Below are 22,089 nucleotides of genomic sequence, written 5' to 3' on the forward strand. Positions count from 1 at the left end.
TGTAGCTTTAATATCTTCCAGTGATCAGCCTCTAACATTCATCCATACCAGTAAGTGCAGCAGATTACCATTTGCCCTTTTTTTTGCTGATGGGACTGTATAAGATTGTAATAACTTACTTGGGTGATGAATATGTTTATGATTCCCTATCAATAGATGCCCTCTGCCCGGAGATGGCTGGGATGGGCTCCAGCCACCCCGCGACCCTAATGCGGATAAGCGGTACGGCTAATGAGATGAGATGAGATGAGATGATAAAATTGGTGGAGAAAGTAAACATCTTACAAATAATTATAATTTTTATTTTCTTAATTTATAATGGAAAAAATTACATCCTGAACTAGACGCCAGCCAGTTACAGGGCACACAAACACATACATTTAACTTGCTCATTGACACCTGGGGACTATTTGGACAGGCCAATTGACCTTACATACATATTTTTGGAAAGTTGGAGGGAACTGGAGTGCCCGAAGAACAGCCATGCGAGCACGGGGTGAACATGCAAAATCCGCACAGGAAGGGACCCATGACCTCAGACCTGTGCCACCGACTCGCTAACCACTCAGCGTCTGTGCCGGCCTGTTTAATTCCACTAGAATATATCTTTCGCCCATTTTAAGTATTTGTTATTTGGAAAAACAAGGTAGAAGTATAATGGACTTGAAAAAACAGGTTATGGCAAAAAATATCAACCAAACTTGCTTCCTGAGCCACGGTGACCACAAACGATAAGAAAAGCTTTATATTGACAATTCATGTTTTAAAAAAACATGAACCTGGTGCTGGCAATTAATTTTAGGTGTGCTGCGAGCTTTTTTTAATTTATAATGTGTGACTTGGCTCAAAAAAGGTTAAAAAAAACATAGGGTTAATAAACAACTGTCTCAATGGTATCTCGGGAGGCTTGATGTGTTTGGTAACTGTGTTAATACTGCCACACAGTGGTCAAACCGTAAAAACAATTCCTTAACTACTGCTCAATTTTCACACATACACACATACAGAGTGAATTTAAAAATACACAAGTCATAAGAAACACAAATGGGAACAGCATATTAATTGTTTATAGTATTTACACAGAAAAAAAACTTAGAGCGGAACCATTACACGCTACACTTTTTTTCAGACGGATACTAAATTGTTGCTCCTCGCGGGGAAGGGTTTTGCCAACGGACGTTGCATTGGAGCTGTTTTCATGACAGGCTAAACTACAAACGGAATCGTTTACATCGTCAAAGTAAGCTTCTGGTTTGTCTACCAACGAATTAAAATATTTTTTATGAAAGTTATGGAGACATTTGCATTCACATGATGGCATGCAGCTGTTGTCGCTATGCAGTTGTTGTTAACCACGGAATGTTAAAATTATTTAGCATTAAGCAACACCCAGAGGGTAGCTGGGGGGCTATATACGGACTAAGATTCGTTCTTATAAAGTCAACTTCTCGTTTACTTTATTGACAGTAGATTTTCGAAAATGGGTGTTCAATGTTGTGTAACATAATTATGATGTGATGCCACGTGATTTTAAGTTCAACTTGGTCCATACTAATCCAAAACGGTCGTATCTTAAATCTCTACAATTGGCTGATGATCATTAATGGAATGTTTATCCATCAAGTTAAATTGCAGTTAAATTCCTCTTTGTCAATTTTAAATTTGTGATCTAGGCTTCAGTGCGGGGTTTTTGATCAAGTTATCTACCCAGAGGACCAACGTATCCAGAGTTGAACGTAAGTGCTTTGACTATAAAGCATGTCTTTTTGTCTACATGCTTCTTGCATCACATAAAAAATAAAGAATCTCAAATGTAAGTCTTTAGAATTGTGTTATGAATCGTATCATGCAATTACGCTTTTTCTTGGTGAAACATTGTTTTTGTTGTCGTACCTCTTCTTTTTCTTCTTACTTATTTCTTCCCTCTTTCTCCCTCTTCTCTTTTCTCTTCTTCTTTTTCGTCTTTCTTCCTCTTCTTCCCCTCTTTTTCCCCTCTTCTTCCCCTCTTCTTCCTTTTCTTGTTCTCCTTATTCTTCTTCCTAGTCATCCTTAATCCTTGTGAATTTCCCTTCGGGGATGAATAAAGTATCTATCTATCTATCTATCTATCTATCTATCTATCTATCTATCTATCTATCTATCTATCTATCTATCTATCTATCTATCTTAAGGTTCTTCTTACAGCGGTTGGCATCCACCATTACGGATTTTAGTCACTGTTCCACTCCTCATAAAGATAGATCTTAATAAAAATATTTATTCTTTATTTAGACCCATTAGTTCAGTACAACTGTAACATTCCCTTTATTCCTTCTTCCACCAGTCCCTTCATTATCTTCTCCCTTTGCATAGTGTACCTCCTGCATTCTATTAATAGATGCTCCGCTGATTTTGCTTCTAACACTCTTTACACAATCCAGTGTTGTTTCTGTCTGATTAATCTCATCTCATCAGCCGTACCGCTTATCCTCATTAGGGTCGCGGGGGGGCTGGAGCCCATCCCAGCCATCTCCGGGCAGTGGGCAGGGGACCCCCTGAACTGGTTGCCAGCCAATCACAGGGCACACAGGGACAGACAACTCATTCGCTCATTCAGACCTAGGGACAATTTGGACCGGCCAATTCACCTGAAATGCATGTTTTTGGAACGTGGGAAGAAACCGGAGTGCCCGGAGGAAACCCACGCAAGCACGGGGAGAACATACAAACTCCGCACAGGAAGTCTGGAGCTGGATTTGAACCCACGACAGGTTCCCATGACATGAACTCAACCATTTGAGCTGCTAACTTGTCTGCTCTGTCTTTCCGTTGCACCCCTACATGTGCTGGCACCTAACAGAATGGGACCTGCTCCTCCTTTCTGTGTATTCTTGTGGCTGTGTTCAGAACCTCAAGTAAAATGTCCTGCGTACTATTGGAATGAAATGTTGTAATACTTACAAGAACTGATGCAGATTCTGAACATATTATTCTGTTCTTGCTGTAGTACCAACTGTGACTGCTTGGTCTCAAAAACGAAAAATTGGCATTTGGTTAAAAACACAATTGAATGTAACTTTCTGCCTTCTCCAGCAGGTGGAGGGATGAGTCGCTCCCCTGTAATTGAAACCGATGTGCCAGAAATGGCAAACGGGATTGCACTTCCATCTTCGGAAAACAGTCCTCATATTGCAGACTTGTTGAATTGTGTGGGGCATAAAGAGGACTTTTCGGAGGATGCGTCAGAGGATGCCCATCTCAGACACACTGACAAACACGTTGGTAACGTAAACAGAGTTCCTGATGGACGTTGCCTCAAGACTGAAACGGGTGATGGTAAAAAAACAAATGCTTTTTCTCCATGCCCAACTCGTGAGAAGGACTATTCCTCGTTTGAGGACGCATACACTGACTACACTGCAGTTTGTCCTGCTGGTTCGGGCACTGTGCAACAGCAAGACTGGTCAGGGAAAGCACCGTCGGAGCAATTTTCTTGGAGAGGGCATTCTGTCGCAGCAGACATGGACAGTGGAGAGGAGGACAAAGACAAGCAAGACGAAGAGGAGGATGAGAAGATTGAAAACAATTGGCGGAGTGAGTCTGTAGGCGACAGAAATGAAGTGGAGGTGATTTTTTTTTTCCAAGTTCATCTACCGTATTTTTCGGACCATTATGCGCACGCAAAAATCCCAAATTGGCCAGAAATTTGAATGTGCACCTTTATTATGTAGTGTTTCTGTAAAGAAAAACATGGAATTGCGTACCAATGTATTAAGAAATTTGTTCAATTATTGATCAGTCAAAATATAACTGTCCATAACAATGGTGGCTTGGAATGCAGCATTAAAAGCGCTGATTCTTCACCACCAAGCCTCTCAGGCACTACTTCTGAATTATAATCTTTCAGTTGTTTTTTTTTTTCTTATAGTGCAGAAAATATGGTAAATGTTTTCATTTGTGATTTGCTCATTGTGTTTCTTTCTGTTATTTGTCCGACTCACTCCCCCTTACATTCCAGTCTCTACGTCACTACTCCTCCTCGGCACCAAGTCCCTCCGCATCTTCCCACCCAAAGCCACCTCAATTTCTCCCCTCTGACGTCTCCCCCTGCCCTCCTCATGTCATGGCTCAGGTGTGGGTCCGAAACGTCAGAGGGATGCAAGACAGCAAGAGCCTGGACGAGATCAGTCAAGCGTGTGGAGGTAGAATCGGGATTTTCTCACAAGCACTTTGGAATTTCACCTTTTAACTTAATGTGTTGACCCATCGCCTCCATAGGTGGAGCCGGAGCCCGGGGGGCAGGGCGAGGGGGCCAATCCGAGGGTCGGCGGGCGACCATCTCCTCGGCCCTAGAGCTGGAGGGTACAGTCAGCCATGAAGGAGACCTCACCAACTTCACCACCAAGAATTTGGAGCAGAAGATCAAGATGAGTTCAAAGCCTAGCCTGGACTGCAGCGATTGTAAGTACGACAAATTTGTCTCACACTCACCGTTCAGGTGGAAACTAGTTAAAACTGGTTCTCAACTGGTCTGACTTGATGACCCCCACCATCTCAGCGTAATCACAAGCCATGACCCAAATCAAGAAAACTATTCCACTTGCCAATTTTGGCTTTTGTCTTACATCACATAATGTATTCCATATTTCATATATTCTCCGTTGCATCTGTCTTTGGCCATGATCGACATGTGAAAACAAACCACCAGTCTTTTTGTGGTGTTGAAAAGGTGGGTGTCCACTGGGCTTTAGTTTTCTATTTAAAAAAAAGGCATTATTTTGCCAAGGAAAAGCCCGGCGACCCACTGTTTGGTGCCGACTCACCAGTTGAGATCCACAGGTTCAAAAAGCTATCCAGATGAATTGTAACTATAGTTTACAGTGCAAAAAAAAAGTAATTGTTTTACTACTGGATGACCATGCTTGTTTAAATGGTATTTATGACGTTTTTTTTTTTTTCCTTATTTTCACTTTTTTAAGAAAAGTAAATACATCACTTTGACTTAACAAAATTATTTGGATGCATCATTCATTCATTTTCCAGTGATATTGAATACAGATATAGAATGCATGGCTTTTATCTCTTTAGCACACGTTTTTAACTTATGGAACCAGACACTAATGTTAATTACGTGGTGCATTTCACATGTTACAGTGTCAATACATTTTTCACTTGAATTATTTAGAACAAAATTGAAGAATAGAATCAAATTTATTTTCCTTGTATCATGTGAATTGCACCACGAAATTAACATTCGTTTCTGGAATCATGACATTGTGTCTTAAAATATTAAAAATTAATTATGTCATCAATGTACCTGGTAGTACAGTGGTTAGGATTTGGCCATCTCACGACCTGGGTTTGAATCCAGTTGCATCGAATCATAAAGTTAGAACTAAGAAAAGAACGAAACTAAATTTTATACTGATTTTTAATCAAAGATTAGGGATGAGTGTGATATGTGTGTCCCACACAAATTATAGAGTAGATATAGAAAAATGTACTGTATATTCAAATGTCCTTTTTTTAAATTGTGCTCAATGTTGCAGCTAATGTTATTGCAACATTTTGTGATGCACATACAATTTAGGGCAGTCTACAATCCTTCTCGTTTACATATTACCTACACTGTAATCCTAATATTTTCAAATGTTTGTACTGGGGCACCATGTCAAATCTCATTGTAAACAATGTACACCACATTGTAATCAATACAAATAAAGACAATTATATTTTAAACATCTTTTAAATAGATATTAAAAGAAGAAAATATATTTAAAAGTTTGCAAAATAAATTTTGAGGACAACAAGAATTGTCGTTATTTTAAAACATGATAATTTGACATGTGACTTGTGAACTTTTTGAATTCTTACCAAAGTTTTTTTATCTTGACTTCTGGCTCTGTGCATAAATATTTAATGTTTCTGGAATATGATTTGTGCAAATGACTTTGATAGATGGAGTAAAATAAGAAACTTAAAAAACTTATTCCCATTCAAATGCAACTCTTGCTTAGTTCAAGTTGGATATTGCCACAGTTTTAGTGCACATGATCAAATTTGAAATCAATTGGGCTATTCATGCTGGGCTATTCATGGCTTTTATTTTTAGTGCTTTCCCCTGAATTTTGAAATTTCTATCTGAAAAAGTCTGACATTTTTCCATCAACACTTCCATCAACACTTCCATCAACACAAGGCACGGCGTAGCCACTCCATACTTTGTATGTTTGCAGTTTATTTCGTAGCTTTATTGACAACATCTCCAAACACATAAGGGCAAAATTTATTCTACCGTTTTTACATACCTTACCTATTATTCAAATCATAACTGCTTTTCATGTACATGAATATGCTCTTGTTCAGCATAATTGTGCGATTACCTTTGTTTTCCCGCGTGTTTACGGTTGGGTGTGTATTTACCATGTTTCCCAACGTGTTTACAAGGGTGGTAGGGGTTTTCCGCGGAACAACAGCACTGCCGTATCTCACTCTAAGTTTCTTATTTTTCGATTCTACATGATGGGTACGGGATAAGAGAGCTCCAAGTCATACCTTTCGTTAGAGCCCAAGATCATTTTTGTTTGTTGACGCATTCCATAATAGCAGCCTTTTTTCCCATTGTTACCATTGGGTCCAAAGGGTCACCCAAATGGCACACTTTTCTTTTACCCGGACCTCTCCTTAGAAAAACCCCTATAAAATGCTATTTTATTCTTGTAACATTTAAAGTGAAGCTGGGGAAGCCTTTCAGCTGTAATCCTATTATTCAGTCCCAGCACCCGACTACATCAATATTCCATGATTAGGGGGTAAAATGGTAAATGGTCTGCATTTATATAGCGCTTTTCAAGTCAATGAAGACTTCCCAAAGCGCTTTACAATGTGCTTCACACTTACCCATTCACACACTCTCATACGCACACAATACAAATAAACATGACTTAGCATTCAGATTTTTGGTTAGAAAAAAAGGCGGACAAAAAAAAATCTGTTTTTGTGTGCGTGCATTCAAACATAATCAAGGGCTAGTATTAACGGATTTTGATTGTAGAGGAGAAAACCTCAAGGTGTTATCTTCAAAAAGACACCAACACCTTGGTAATACTGCAAATAGTTCAAGTACAGCTTCAGTTTTACTTTGAGTGCACCTTTGTAGGCATTCAGGTGAAAATTGTACCCTTTTAAGGGATAACCCTTCAAGTAATAGGGTTATGAATTATAATACAATAATACCCCATACATTGAGGAATGAGTTTTAAGATCAATTTTATTTTTTATTCAGTGAACAAAAGATTTCTCTGTGTGAATACAATCAACTTATCCACAAAAATTGGTTTTTAATATTATATATATATACATATATATATATATATATATATATATATATATATATGAGTTCACTTTCTTGGCAACATCCTATCAATTTGGTGGTTTTATGTACTGTATTTTCTGCACTATAAGGCGCACTGGTTTATAAGGCGCACCCCTCAAAAATATTTTTTTTTTGTCATATATTTTCCATACATAAGGTGCACCGGACTATAAAATGCTACAGTGGGAACGTCAACAAAACAGTCCGATAGTTTAGTCAAACTTATTAACCCCTTGACATTCCAACGGCTCGCAAAGTCTGTACGATGTCACCAATCAATCAAATGCGTTTTTCCACATATTTTTATGAAGGTTAGACTCTTGGGATTCATGAAATGCTAACCATTTCTTAGTTTCTATTTTCTTGTTTGCTGGCAACTGTGTGGACAGCAAAGTAAGAATTTCATTGTGCAGGGAAATGTGGATCTTTACTGTGCATATGACAATAAATGCAATTGAATTTAATAGATCAGTCTGAAACAAGATACCAGGAAAATATACCAAAGATGTCTTGCAGCCTTTACATTCAATAATATGCAACCACGGTCCTCTTACATCCGTGAGTGTCCTAAGTCCAACCGTGTAAAATATTTACGTACTCAAAACACATGATAATGCTGACAAGTAAAAAAAAAAATCAACAGAAAAGCATCTCTGCATCAATGGACGTTGCTTGTTCCTAGGTGTCTTTTTAGCACCATAATTCCTGTTTACAAATACAGACTAGTAAGAATTTTTTTTCTCCAGGCTGTAGATCAGCCTAACTTGTGATTCACATCTTTTTCGTCCTATTTTGGGCTTTGTTTTACGCCGTTTTAGCTCAAACCTGTAAATGATAAAACTGACCCGCCTCCTTTACCTCCGAATAACTTTAGCCAATAGTGACCAATTCAAATGATGCTTGACACATTGGTTAGGAAATGAAACACCGGTGTATATATATATATATATATCCCAGCATACACTGCTGACTACTTTGCCTACGAGGGGCAAATCTAGTCTGTGGTTGCTTGCCTTAGTTGCGAGACCTTGCGACTCAACATTGATCCATATATACGGTGTACTGTATTATAGGGGGCATGGTCAGCTTTTGAAAAAAATAAAGGCTTTTAGGTGCGCCTTATAGTGTGGAAAATACGGTATGTTAATTATGCCTTGCGTTTAAACCTTCCCAAATAGCTCCCACCCTTCCAAAGCCCTGTTAAATGAATGAAAGTAACTTCAATCATTTTAAAAGTACCATAACAACAATGCTCCAAACTTGCAACTCCAATCGTCCACATTATTAGAATTAGCATTTAGGCTGCGCAGTGATGGTGCCATTGACCTGTCGTTTGGAGACTTGACAGATGTCTGTTGGCACTGCTCAGTCGGCCATGCTCTTGGCGCCGCTGCACTGTTGAGTCGATGCTCTCTCGTCTCATTCTAATTCATGAGCATGTTGTCTCAAAGCTAATCTCATAGTGATTTGTTTATTATCACATATCGTATATTTACAAGCATATAAGCCTGCATCACATATATTCCTTAAACTGCTTTAAAATAGCCACACACCAAATGAAATACGTACCTAAAATATTAATGACCTAAAGAATGATTATTTTTTTAAGCCGACTTTACTTCCTCAGAAGGCTGGCCCCTTCAAAATCTGCAAAAAGCTCCTGAAAATATTCTATGAGACAGTTGTGGCAAGCGCCCTCTTCTATGCGACAGCGTGTTGGGGAGGCAGCGTCAAGAAAAAGGATGCCTCTCGTCTCAATAAACTGGCTAGGAAAGCGAGCTCTGTTGTGGGCAAAGAGCTGGACAGCCTAACAACAGTAGCTGAGAGACGGGCACTGGAAAAGCTGCGGTCAATCATGGACAATCCATCGCATCCACTACACAGCATTATCTCCAGACAGAAGAGCAGTTTCAGCGACAGACTGCTGTCACTGTCTTGTACTACGGACAGACTGAAGAGATCTTTTCTTCCTCATGCCATGAGGCTCTTTAACTCTACCCGGCAGAGTAAAAGCCCACAGTAAACCACACCACCTACATTGCATATTACCGAATCCTATTGCAATATGTATTCTGTGTAGCACTATTTAGTTATTCTATATAACACGCTACAGTGGGCATTTGCACGTCACACTGGGTATTTGTATATTGTATTCTTTTTGTTTTATTATTGTATTGTTCTCAGTGAAAGGATGCTGCTGGAAATGTGAATTTCCCTTTGGGGATGAATAAAGTAGCTATCTATCTATCTATCTATCTATCTATCTATCTATCTATCTATCTATCTATCTATCTATCTTTTTTAAGTGTTCATATAATAAAGATTCATATTCCAATAATAATGTAAAAGCAAGAGAAATTTAAACCAATAAAACAAACTGAATCGCAATAAAATAAAATATTGTCCCTTAATGACAATCGGGACAGAATCAATTAGCTGAACAGGAAGAAGAGATCGGTTTAGAAAGGAGCATGAGGATTGAGCTCAGCAAAACTAACACAACAGAGAATCAGACTTTTTTGTCTCTGTCAGTCTTCCTCAGTCGTGCGTTCATTTTGTTTTTATGTGCATATAAGCAGATACCTTGATTGCAATATTGTATTTGGTATTGTATTTTGTAATTTCTCGAGTACGTGAGTATATACGGTAGTATTACTTTTCAGTATTTGAGCAAGGGAATTTAGTGTTCAAGTGTTTTATAAGGCTGGGTAATAATTTACATTCAATCAGTTACTTTTTAAAATGTGCTTGATTTTAATTACAAACTAATTTGATCCACTTAAAGCTGGTGCCTATCATTAAAAACTTTTGCACATGTTGCAGAATGTTTGATGTGGTAGTTTATGAAACATTCAATAGTTACTTCATACTATTTTGCTTATGCATCTATGGGTAGTTGTTTTCCTGTGCAAGGTCTGAATGTCGACTTTGTGTTTAATGTGATTAAAATTCAGTTTGGTTTCTGTGAACGTTTTATGGAATGTGTTATATACTATATTTTTGGACTATGAGGCGCACCTAAAAACCCCAAATCGTCCAGACATTTAAAAGTGTGCCATATAACCCTGTGCTCCCTATATACTGGAAAGTATTGGTGGATAAAATTAAAAATGCATACAGTATTTATTAGTGTGTGAATTAATGCAACGATTGATCAATCAAAAAGCACCGCTGGCTAAGATTGCAAAATATTTTTGGCAGTAGGAATTGAACCCAGGTTGGGGCAATAAGAGCGCCAATTCCTAAACACTGGACCACTAGTGATGCAGCTAATACACAAAAAGGCATTAACTTTTATCTCTTTATCACACTTTTTTTATGCACAATACCAGAGACAAAAATGAGATAATAGACAAAGGCTCTTACCGCCACAAAATGGCTTCGAGTCCTGTTGCATACAGTGTTTTGTGATTTTGGTTAGCAAGATTTTTCATTCAATCATTCCACCAATATATACCACGAGTATATAAAATGTGAACCGGTTATAATAATAATAATAATAATAATTTCCTTTGTATTGTCATTCTTTGTAACAATGTACACAGAACGAAATGTCGATACACCTGACCCGTTGTAGCGAGCCGATGCAGCCGCAGCCAACAGAGGGCGCCGCCATTATACCAATTAGGTATGACTCGGCCGAGGCGCGAACCAGCGACCTCCCAGTCTCAAAGCGGGCACACTACCATCTAGGCTACACAAATAAATATGTTAGCTCTTACTGTAGCTATAATTCCATGTGCCTTATAGTACACTGTGCTTTATGCATGAAAAATATTTGATAAAAACCCATTTTTGGGGGTCTGCCTTATAATCTGGTGTTTCCTATGGTGCGGAAAATACAGTAATCAAACTCCTTGGGCAAGACACTGAATCCCTAATGTCCCCAATAAGCAGGTCGGCGCCTTGCATGACCGCTATTGGTGTGTGAGGGTGTGTGTGAATGGGTAAGTGTGAAGCACATTGTAATGCGCTTTGGGAGGTCTTCATTGAATTGAAAAGCGCTATTTAAATGCAGACCATTTACCATTTTGATAAAGGATTTTGGGGTGAATTTTAATGGTTTGTGTAAAATACTAATTAGCAAAATTGAGATTTATTTCCTAACGTTTCCTAACCATTAAGACGAATCAAAATTGTAATGAATTTAAACGATGTCATCATTTATTAACATTTAATTGCCGAAAAATCTAAATTATGATTTGAGATTGATTAAAAAAAACCCCGAAATGGACCCCATCTGCTTCTGCGACTTGGTCCTTGTCAGTATGAGTCATAGCCAAATAATTAAATGTGTTGACGCATCACACCCCCTCTACCCTCCTCACATTTGTGCCTCATTAAACCAGCAGCTGGCCTTTTTCTCTTCCCGCTGGATTTAACAGGCCTCCTACTTGAAACACAAATAAATTGGAAGTTTTTTACCGGCTGGTGCAATTTGGACTGCCGACTCACACTATTTACTAGAGAAGAACTATATGAACACATATGCACTGTATTTTCCGCACTATAAGGCACCTGGGATTATGAAGAGCGCCCCCCAAAAAATAGTTGTTTTTGGTATATTTTTTATATATACGGCACACTGGACTAAGGTGCATGAAATCAAAACGATGTAAGGGTTAGGGACGCATACAAATTTAATTTGCGCATCAACTGACCAGTCAGAATATATCACTGATCACAATTGCATAACATTGCATGGAGTGTGCCAAATCCTATCCGATAGGGATACAGACGACACATGGTAAATCACTAGGTATGATCTCACAATTCTTAGTCACGGTACTAATCTGTTACTGTTATAACTGGGTCGGGCTGCGAGAATATCGTCAAACACCAGTCTGTGGTACAACCGACTCGCAAGTCTTTACAAAGCGCATGAGATTCTGATCCTAAGGTCAAGAAAGGCAATGTGGGAAGTAATTCAGTTGCCTTGAAAAATATGATTGAAGGCATGGCTGTATGTGTACAATATGTTTGTCACAATGCTTATTTTGAGCTGAGAAAAAAGTGAACATTCTCTCTAACATATCTAGTACCCTTACTAAAATAGTGTGACAATTACATACGACCCTATACCTTTTCATGTGTCGTCTGTATCCCCAGGGTCTAGTGAACAAGAGTCTGCACTCTCCCTGTCGCGATCTGGGTCCAATTCCTATTGTATTTAATCAGGTGCAATTGTGAATAACGATCGATGTGCTTAGCGGCCTGCTGGTTAGGAAGCGGTGCTCTTACCATTGCTATCCGTTGCCAACATTGTTATGAGATTTTGTCAGAAATAAAATTTTTCGATTTCAGCCACATCTAAGTTGCACCGGATTATAAGGTGCATGTTCAGATTTCTGACCAACTTGGGGTTTTCTGTTGCGCCTCATAGTCTGGAAACCACAGTAGATTTGACTGCATGTGTTTGGAATCCAATCTTTATAAAAGTCCAAAATGTGAACTTGCCCACAGCGGACTGTTCCGGCCCCATCTCCCGTAGCCGAGGGTTGTCCCGCCACCCTGCAGATATCCCACCCATCGACCCTACTGTCCTAGTGGACTTGCAGAAGCATACTGGGGAAGTGGCGCAAAGTGTGGAGATGATGATGCGCAGCCTCAATGGGACTATTCAGAATGTAAGTATTGACCTTCTATAACTGACGGGGTTTGTACTGGTGCTTGAAATCCTTGAAAATTATTTTAACGTAGTATTTTTAAGGATTGAAAATTGCTTGTATTGTGGTTGATTTTTTTGTAAATGCTTAGAATTGTTGCCATGTTTCTTATCAAGTCTGCTTATAATAAGGCAGACACTTTTCTCTGGTGGCTTGGTGTTGCCATTGCATTTCTTCCTTCGTGATTAAAAGCAGCTGGCATGAGTTTGTGCTCCCGATGGCTCGTACCCAAGAGTAAAAGTGCAGGCTATGTCTAAACAGGGCACTGGAAGGGGGTTTACCACTTGTGAGCCCGCGTCTCAAGGTTTGTTTTTTTACTCACGCTAAGGTTTTGGTTTAAGATCAGGCGATGGTGTAATTGTAATCCTGTGCAGTCGTTTGAGACATTTTTGTGATTAAGGGCTATACAAATACATGTGACTTGACTTGATTAGTGCAAGGATTACCTATTATCTATGGATATTTATTATGGGCAATGCAAAATATTAAGGTAGCGTTTTCTAGTGGTAAATTGTAATGGGAAGAACTTGCCGTAATTGAAAATGTAAGATACCGTTTTTCCGCACTATATGGCGCACCATGTTATAAGGCGCACCTTCAATGAATGATATATTTTAAAACTTATGCCATACATAAGACACACCCCATTATAAGGCGCTATAAGTGCATGCTGGTTTAAGATCAGGTAATTGTGCAATTTTGTAATTGTAATCCTGTGCAGTCCTTCGAGACATTTTTGGGATTAAGGGCTATTTACGGTAAATAAATGTGACGACTTGACTACAGTAGAGAATGTAGTTACTTTATGCAACCTCTAGATGTTGCCACGCTCAAGGGAATGTCAACAAAATATTCAAAAAGGTCAAACTTTATTAACAAACAAGCTTTCCACAACTCCATTCACTCCCAAAATAAATAAACAGCCGTTTTATTATTTTCTCTGAGGTAAAGCATTTTCGTGACACATCTTTGACATCTTTGAACAACATCGACATATCATTTTATTTTTTGTCCATTTAGTCAACACGCAAAGAAAAAAACGTCTGATACTGTTATTTTAAATGAAACGTTAGTGCAATCGCAATAAAGTGACACTCGTAATGTGCAAAAACAACGAGTGCAAAGCAATAACATAATAACTGTAAAATGTAAAACGTACACACACAAAAGAAAAACAAAGATCACTCTATAAGCTCCTCATCGACGAATCCCTCGAATTCTTCTTCTGCTGTGTTCGAATTGACCATATCTCAGTGAATGGGCCATCCAACACGTCCGGTGTTTTTGTGCCAGCGCTGTTGCCTTCATACGTATAGTTATCGTACTGACACTTCTGCTTGCCGCTCTTTGTTGAACAACCCACTGTTCAAGTGTCTCCTCTAACTCTGGCCATCTTGCTTTATTGCCACGGAAACTTTGTTGAGTTTTCCTTACTTGGCGGAGCTTATCTTCATCCTTTCTCCACTTCCGTACCATCGATTCATTTAAGTTTAACTCTCTCGCTGCCGCTCTATTGCCGTGTTGTGCTGCGTGACTGATCGCTTTGAGTTTAAACTCGGCGTTGTACGCGTGTCTCTTAACAGGAGCCATTTTCTTATACAAATGCACGTATGAAAGAGAATCTCGCTCTCTCTCTCGCTCTCTCTCTCTCTCTCTCTCTCTCTCAAACGTGACATTCTGAATAATTCTGCGTTTGTTTAAGGTAAATTGTGCTTTACATCTTCACCAGTCATAACCCTGGATTAAGACAAATACTGTATTTGTTGAATATGAATTAAGCAGTTTAATGGGGTAGCCATTTTGCCACTTAGTAAACAAATACAACACGAGCCCCGGCAACTACCAATCGTTTAATATTTCCCAGTATGCACAGCGCGAAAAATGGAGTCGGCGGCTGTTTCTCGTAGTTGCGAGACCTTGCGAATTTAATATTGAGCCATATATAAGGCGCACTGTGTTATAAGGCGCATGGTCAGCTTTTGAAAAAAAACAAGACTTTTAGGTGCGCCTTATAGTGCGGAAAATACGGTACTTATTACCGTCATTGTTACAAAAAAACCTGGGTAAATATTTGGGGAGAGAAACATATTTGTGATTTACTCAAGATCTAAAACTCATGTCTTGATAAATGCACGCGCTAGATTGAAAATCGCATTTGTGAATCGCAGATACGATGCCGTGAAAAAGTATTTGCCCCCTTCCCTATTTCTCAGGGATCAGAATTTTCCGCGGATCCGCGGATTTCCGCTGTTTTTGAACCCCAAAGGTCATTCCCGTCTAAATTCGATGAGAAAATATTTTGGGGGGGTGAGGTATGATACGTGACTGTTTCATCACCCCACGTTAGCATTTAGACCATTGGTCGATAGGTTCGCTGATAACCAATCAGCGAAGCTTTTGTTCAGAGCATTGGCTTTCTCAAACATGGCGCTCCTTCCGGTCTTTTCAAACGGTGAAATGAGTGTTTGAAAAAGTAAATATGAAAATACTAAGAAAAGAAGACGAGGCTTTTGTCTCCGAGATTGATAAAGGAATCAAGAATAAATTTAAGTGGTCATGGCTGGAGAAGACTGTCACAGTAAACGTTAAAATCGGCGCAAAGATCGAGGAAGTTACAGAAACTTTGAGCCAGTTCATCGCAAAGTGTGATGTTTCAGGGAAAGCAAAGTGTCTATACTGTGTCGATCTGATCAATTATGGTACGCGAGGTTGTGTGGCACTGATCGATCATGCTAAAATGAACAAGCACAAAGCAAAAATAGCTTGCCGGCGATCAAATTATGCACTCGGATCCGCATTTAAAATCGGCAGCCACCGGTTCAACATTATTGGCCGTTTCCAATCCTTCCACTTCAAATACTAGCAGCAGTCAACCACTGGTTCCCCTGTGTGACAGAAAATCCCAATCTGAGGTATTTATAAATCTATTTATTTATGAAATGATTTTATCTTTTGTGTTTATACAATATTTAGAACAGGATAAACAAAATTTAAAATTTGTTATAAACATGATTAAAATAGATTATTTTGTATCATCATGATCATGTTCAATATTACGAATGCTTTTAATGTCAATATATTATTATTTTTTTAATTTATATATATATATATATATATATATATATATATATATAATACATGGTTTCTGTTTTGTTGCATTTAATTCATTCTAGTGCAATTTTCACATAGCAAATAAGATAAATGCTGTTGACTTCAGGGGGGCTTCGCCCCCCTGAGCCCCCCACCGGGCTCCGCCCTGGACCCTGGCTATTTCAGCTGAAAATGAAAATCTCCATTCTGATCCCTGATTTCTGTGTTTTTTGCATATCTATCACTCACAAAGGTTTCAGATCATCAAACCAATTCTAATATCACACAGAGACGACCCAAGGAAATGCAAGATGCAGTTTTTAAATGTTGATTCCATTTACTAAGGTACAAAAAAATCAACCTATCTGGCCCTGTGTGAAAAATTAGGTGCCCCTTGAACCTAGTAGCGAACTGGGCCACCTTTGGCAGTGATAACAGAAATAAAACGTTTACGATAATTAGGATTAAAGTGATTCTTTTACATCCCTGTGGAGGAATTTTTGCCCACTCTTTGCAAAATTGTTACAAATCTGCCATAATGGAGGGCATTCTGGCATGAATTGCCCATTAAAGGTCACACTACAGCATCTTAATGGGATTTAAATCTGAACTTTGACTTGGCCAGACTCCAGAACTTTCATTTTAGTTTTCTTATTAACCATGGAGAGGTCACAATGCCATTTTCAAGGCTCTAGCGCTTCAGCGAACCACTGAAGAAAAACTGAAAAATGTGGTAAACCTTCTAAGGGGTGGTCGACCAACTAAGATTATTCCAAGAGTGCGACGATGGCTCATCCAGGTGGTTACAAAAGAACCTCAGGAACAGCAGGCCTCGCTGGCCACAGTTAGGGTCAATGTTATGATCTAAAACTTTTTGTGAGTAATAAACATGATACCAGAAAAACAGAATTCAGGAAGTGGGCAAATATTTTTTCATGGCATTGTATGTTTGTTGCTCTACAAAATTCACACTGGAATTCCTTCTGATAATTGGGGCTGGAAAAGTAGCTTTGAAAGTCCTTAAAAAAGGCTTGAATTTGACCATGAAAAAGGTATACGAACCCTGAACTAAGCGTTGTTCACTTTCCTGCCCAGTCACATGAACCGCCTTACCTCTTTTTGCCCCCTGAGTAGATGACTGCTCTGAGTGTGGGCTACATTCAGACCTACAGAGACTCAGTGGACAGCCTGGGAGAGTCTGTGGACATGAGTATCAAGGTATGCGACCATAATCCCGCTTGACCAACTGATATTGGCAAATGAACATAGGGTGGAGAAATCATACCGTATTTTACTCACTATTAAGAGGCACACGCAAGAAATTTTTGTATTTTTTTTTTCATGTACGAGCTGCAGAAAAATAAAACTACATTAGGGTTGCACTAAAATACATGTCTCATATATGTGCATCGATTGATCAGTCAAAATATATCCCTGATCACAATGTTTCGTCGTCATCATCCAATTTTTACTCATGGTACAACATTTTTAGTTTAGTTACAAGGCTGGGCCTTGAGAACATTGTCGACATTTAACCAGTCAATGGTACAGTAAAGGTTTAGGGACCACTAAAATACAGTATTAAATCGCTAAGTAGTGATTCTGAAGTGAAGGAAGAGAAAGAGATTGTGGGAAGTAATTTGCTCATCCTGAAATAATTGGATGGCTGCATGTATCCAACAAGGTTTGTCACAAAGCTTTGTTTAGGCTGAGAAAAAAATGAAACAAAATGTTATATTAATTATTAATCACTTCCTGTTTCTCAAAAATAGTGTAATAATGAGAGGAGCCTTGTCGCTTTTCCCCACTTCATCTGTGTCCCAAATGGCCTGCCACATCAGCTATGTTTCCTGTTGCCACCATTGTTATGCAATTGTGGTCAGCGATAAATATTTACTGATTAATAATTGCAAAAATATAATAATACACCAGTATGCAATTTCCAATTTTTTGCGTACATAAGGCACAGCAGGTTTTCAGGTGCGCATTATAGTCTGGAAAATACCGTAATTTGTCAGTTTTTCTTTAATAAGAAAAAACATAGAATCAACTTCCCTATTACAGCCCCACCTCACTGGATACCATTTAAATGTGGCATCTTAAAATAAGATGAATAAGTTTTGTTTTTGCCAACATTATTCTTATAATTTATAATGGGATGTTTGACTGTACTGTATTCAATATTTACAATATCAACAACATATTCGCAATATTTATTTTTCGCCCGAAAAGCAAGCAAAGTCCTCGACTTGTACAACCGAATTAAACAGCAGGGGAAGCTATATGTTAATTATGTTTCAGTTCCCTTTTCGTATCAGTCATTTTCCAGTTGTTAAGTTCTTTTATTCCTCTAGGAATGATGAAGAGTGGAGTAAGATTGCTATCTCTGCAAAATCAGCAAAGAAATGTCTAAGAAAAGTAACACATTGTACCTTGATCAAGACACTTGTTTGCAGACTTTGTCCGCGGCTGTCAATCAACTAGAGCAACAGTCAATATTATTCAATTGGCGTTCACATATACGCTGGAGTACAACAAAAACAAACAATTCTATGTACTGACGAAGGTTCAGAAGCCCGTACAATCAACAGCCTGTGCTTTTGCTTTGCCATGAGTCTGATCTTAAGCTCTCCCATCACTTGCACACATGACAAGTGCTAGAGAGGAGATAAACTACTCTTGTTACAAAAAATCATTACACATTCTAATACAAGTTACTAACTAAAGTAGGGTACACAATAATTATCGTGCTGACTGTTATTAGACTGATCCCAGTTTTTCATTGCACTACAGAAACCCCTCGCTACTTAGCACTTCAGTTATCACTGGTTCACTGCCTCATTGATTTTGAATTGAAATGTCTTTATTGTCATTGATTTTCGTTCTCTTGATGTCAACCCCTTCATGCAGGGCATGTACACGCTGATGGCGCGTTGTGAGGAGTTGGACCGCTCCATGCAGCCCATCAACATCTTGGCGGCACAGATCCGAGACATCAAGCGAACGCTCGATGCGCTGGAGGCCGTCTGTAAATAACTGCTAGGGCTATTTCGCAGAGCTCCCGTTTTTTCAGGGGGTGGTTTTTTCGCAGTGCCGAGCATGCTGGATCATTTGGCCCTCGTTTGTTATTTAACGATGATTTTTTTTTTAAGTGTTGTCGTTGATTGGTTCAAAGTTGCGGGTGTCGACTGTTCAGGTAGCACTGATTGATCCTTCCCAAATCGCAGATTTTTTCGGGGTCTTGAACAGAGTCTATTTTCAGTAAAATGCAATAAAGGGATATTCATCCTTCACTGCAGGCAAAACGCGGGACGGTACTTCTCCTATTTATTGTGACCGCGAGGAGACCGGCCATGTTTCACTTCCCGAGAGACAGTCGGAGTATTCCTCTCCTTAAAGAGAATCTCAAATTCCTCAACATGCAAAAAGTGAGGAACTAGTACATGGTTTTTGCATAGAAAATGTGTGTACTTCATTGGTATGTTCAAATTATTTTCCAAGGTAATGCATTTTGGAGAAAGCATGTCCAGTCTTTGTCATCCTCTGAGCTGTGACGATGTCAGTGGAAAGCCAGCAACCGAACAAGCCAATTGCTAAATTGTTTTACGTGTCAATGAGTTTAAGCAAAGTTTTGGTAGTTGATGTGGAGAATGCCTAGTCATTGTGTGGCAGGTGGATGCAGTAATGGGACAACAAGGTGCGAGCAGCCAAAAAGGGGCTAACCGGCAAAAAACAAACCCCAAGGAGAACAGATTAACAGAAGGCGGCCGCAGCCTTGGGAGGAGGGTGCAGGGCTGGCCGACCTAAAAACATACAGTGTACAGCCAGGCTAACCGGGAACCAACAATAAATGTGATACCGGCGACAAATGTCAAGCTGGCGGTGAATCACCTAAAAGAGCAACACGGCAAAACCTGCACTAACACCAAGTCGGCCGGTCAAACGACATGCGGTGAGCAACCAGGCTAACCGAGAACTAAACAAAAAGTGTCAATAGCCGCAGCAATGAATGCATGGGACACGGAAAAACCTGTGCTATCGCCAGACTAGCCGACCAAAAAATGTCAACAGCTATGAAAATTTGTGAAGCAGGCACAGAAAAAAACAAACCAATGAACACTGCAAAAATCAACCCTAACACCGGGTTAGCCGATTCCCCCCCAAAAATGCGGTTAGAAGCCAGGCTAACCGGCAACCAATGACGAAAAGTGCCAACGGTTATGGCTTTTAATACAAAGCCAGCCAGGAATAAACAAACCGTGCTAATGCCAGGCTAGCAAATCAAGCAACACACAGTAGACGGCCAATGAGGGCTGTCTGGGAGACTACAAAACGAGAAAGCCCACAACAGCCCAGACGCTAACGTGCAAAACACAAACGAAAAGCCACAATTGTTGACCTCCAAGCTGAAATAAACCATATGCAATTGCTGTTCACTACAATCACCATTTTGAAAGTGTTGTGTTCCTTCACTGACGTCACAGCTCTACTGCTAACAAGACAGATGGGTCATCTTTGAAACGAAATTTCTCAAGTCCCGTGGCGTGTGGAATATTTCTCAACATATTTGCAGAATTGTGGGTAAGCACACTATATGTTCTGTGCCTAATTGAAAAAACTATATATGTTTGGAAATACCTTTTAAGCTAATTGCTGATGTCTCACAATGTTGGAGTTTTCCTCTACTAATAGCACAGTTGCGTCCCTGGACAGCCATGGAAACCTTTTATAGTGGATGTCAATAAAAGCTCACATGAGAGACATTTTTGTGATGATTAACAAGTTTTAACATAGACTTATCCATTGCAGTCCACACCTTGTAAACCACCAAAATTACATCGATACTTTTTTTTTAAATTACACTTTCAAGCAATATTTTTATGGCACCACAATAGGTATGTATTCAATAAAAATGATCTTCATTGTCCAACGTAGTCACCAGTATTTTCAATGAGATTAGAAGTGGCACACCGGGAGAATCGTGAAAAAGAATTTCAAGGAAAAAAAAGATTGTGGGATAAACAAGCCAACATATTTCCTCGTTAGTTATTAGGAGACTGCTTACAGCTACGCAAGATGTCTCGGTCTCATTTTTATTAATACATTTACATTTTATTTTCGAGATTCAGCGTACAGCATTTGAACTACTTTCAGTGCAATTCAGTTGGCCGTCCTTTCTGTTTTCATGATCTATTGAAATTGAATTCGATGTTATACTGAACTGTAGTTCCGTCTCTTATAAATGTTGCATTCAGAGAAAGTATTGTCATCAAGCTGGCGCATTCATTAAAATTCATTGAAAATGTGAAATTCTTCCCCAATTCGTTAAAATGGTGATGGCTTTTCGGGATTCATTTATCGCGAATTTTGTGTCGCACGTCTTTTCACTTTTATGTCCAAGCCCCGGTAAACGGAAAAAAAACATTATTTGTGAGCCAAAATACATGTTAGTAACCACGAGGGGTCGCCCAAGACGTTTAGTGTTATGTTTGTGGATTTTTGATTTATCGTTATTTCGAAAGTTTAGTGGTTTAATTGGGGTTATGCATTCACATATACGAGATTTGTATTTATCAGGACGACTTTTGTTGCTTTTTTTTAGGTACATGTGTTGGGTGACTACATTATTTCAACGGAGGTTTAATGGTTTAATTTGCGTTAAATGCGTTGAGGTAATATATCTATATAAAATTATGGTCGTGGGGAACACCCCACTAACTAGTTGCCAGGCAGATGCAGGGCACACAGAGACTGACAACTCACTCATTCACACCTAGGGATAATTTGGACCGGCCTATTAACCTAGCATATGCATGTTTTTGGAATGTGGGAGGAAACTGGAGTGCCCAGAAGGAACTCATACAAGCACGAAGAGAACATGCAAACTCCACAGACTGTTACAGTGTCACTACCCATTATATATATATATATATATATATATATATATATATATATATATATATATATATATCTATATCC

At 39.1% G+C, this 22,089-nt stretch overlaps 1 protein-coding gene across 2 annotated transcripts; it reads left to right on the forward strand.

The window, feature by feature from the left end:
* The first annotated feature begins 1,130 nt into the window (after positions 1 to 1,130).
* On the forward strand, positions 1,131 to 20,871 carry borcs6 (BLOC-1 related complex subunit 6). 2 transcript variants are annotated; one of them, XM_088331905.1, is made up of 8 exons: positions 1,131 to 1,240; positions 1,674 to 1,736; positions 3,073 to 3,605; positions 3,998 to 4,181; positions 4,258 to 4,440; positions 12,818 to 12,981; positions 17,245 to 17,328; positions 19,021 to 20,871. In XM_088331905.1, exons 3-8 carry the CDS (start codon positions 3,084 to 3,086, stop codon positions 19,144 to 19,146), a joined length of 1,263 nt encoding a protein of 420 aa, XP_088188031.1. In that variant the 5' UTR covers positions 1,131 to 1,240; positions 1,674 to 1,736; positions 3,073 to 3,083; the 3' UTR covers positions 19,147 to 20,871. The 2 variants fall into 2 exon arrangements, with proteins under 2 accessions (XP_088188031.1, XP_088188032.1); XM_088331906.1 differs by having other exon boundaries at positions 3,076 to 3,605.
* The last annotated feature ends 1,218 nt before the right edge of the window (positions 20,872 to 22,089 follow it).

The sequence above is a fragment of the Urocampus carinirostris genome, chromosome 3, assembly GCF_059441175.1.
Source record: "Urocampus carinirostris isolate Australia breed hairy pipefish chromosome 3, RoL_Ucar_1.0, whole genome shotgun sequence".
Classification (NCBI taxonomy): domain Eukaryota; kingdom Metazoa; phylum Chordata; class Actinopteri; order Syngnathiformes; family Syngnathidae; genus Urocampus; species Urocampus carinirostris.

What these genes read in the sequence shown, in the direction of transcription:
- borcs6 (XM_088331905.1), top strand. Translation starts at nt 3,084, where the DNA reads ATGAGTCGCTCCCCTGTAATTGAAACCGATGTGCCAGAAATGGCAAAC. An exon ending in TCAATGGGACTATTCAGAAT is followed by an intron (nt 12,982 to 17,244) that starts GTAAGTATTGAC and finishes CCCCCTGAGTAG; the next exon opens with ATGACTGCTCTGAGTGTGGG. An exon ending in CTGTGGACATGAGTATCAAG is followed by an intron (nt 17,329 to 19,020) that starts GTATGCGACCAT and finishes CCCTTCATGCAG; the next exon opens with GGCATGTACACGCTGATGGC.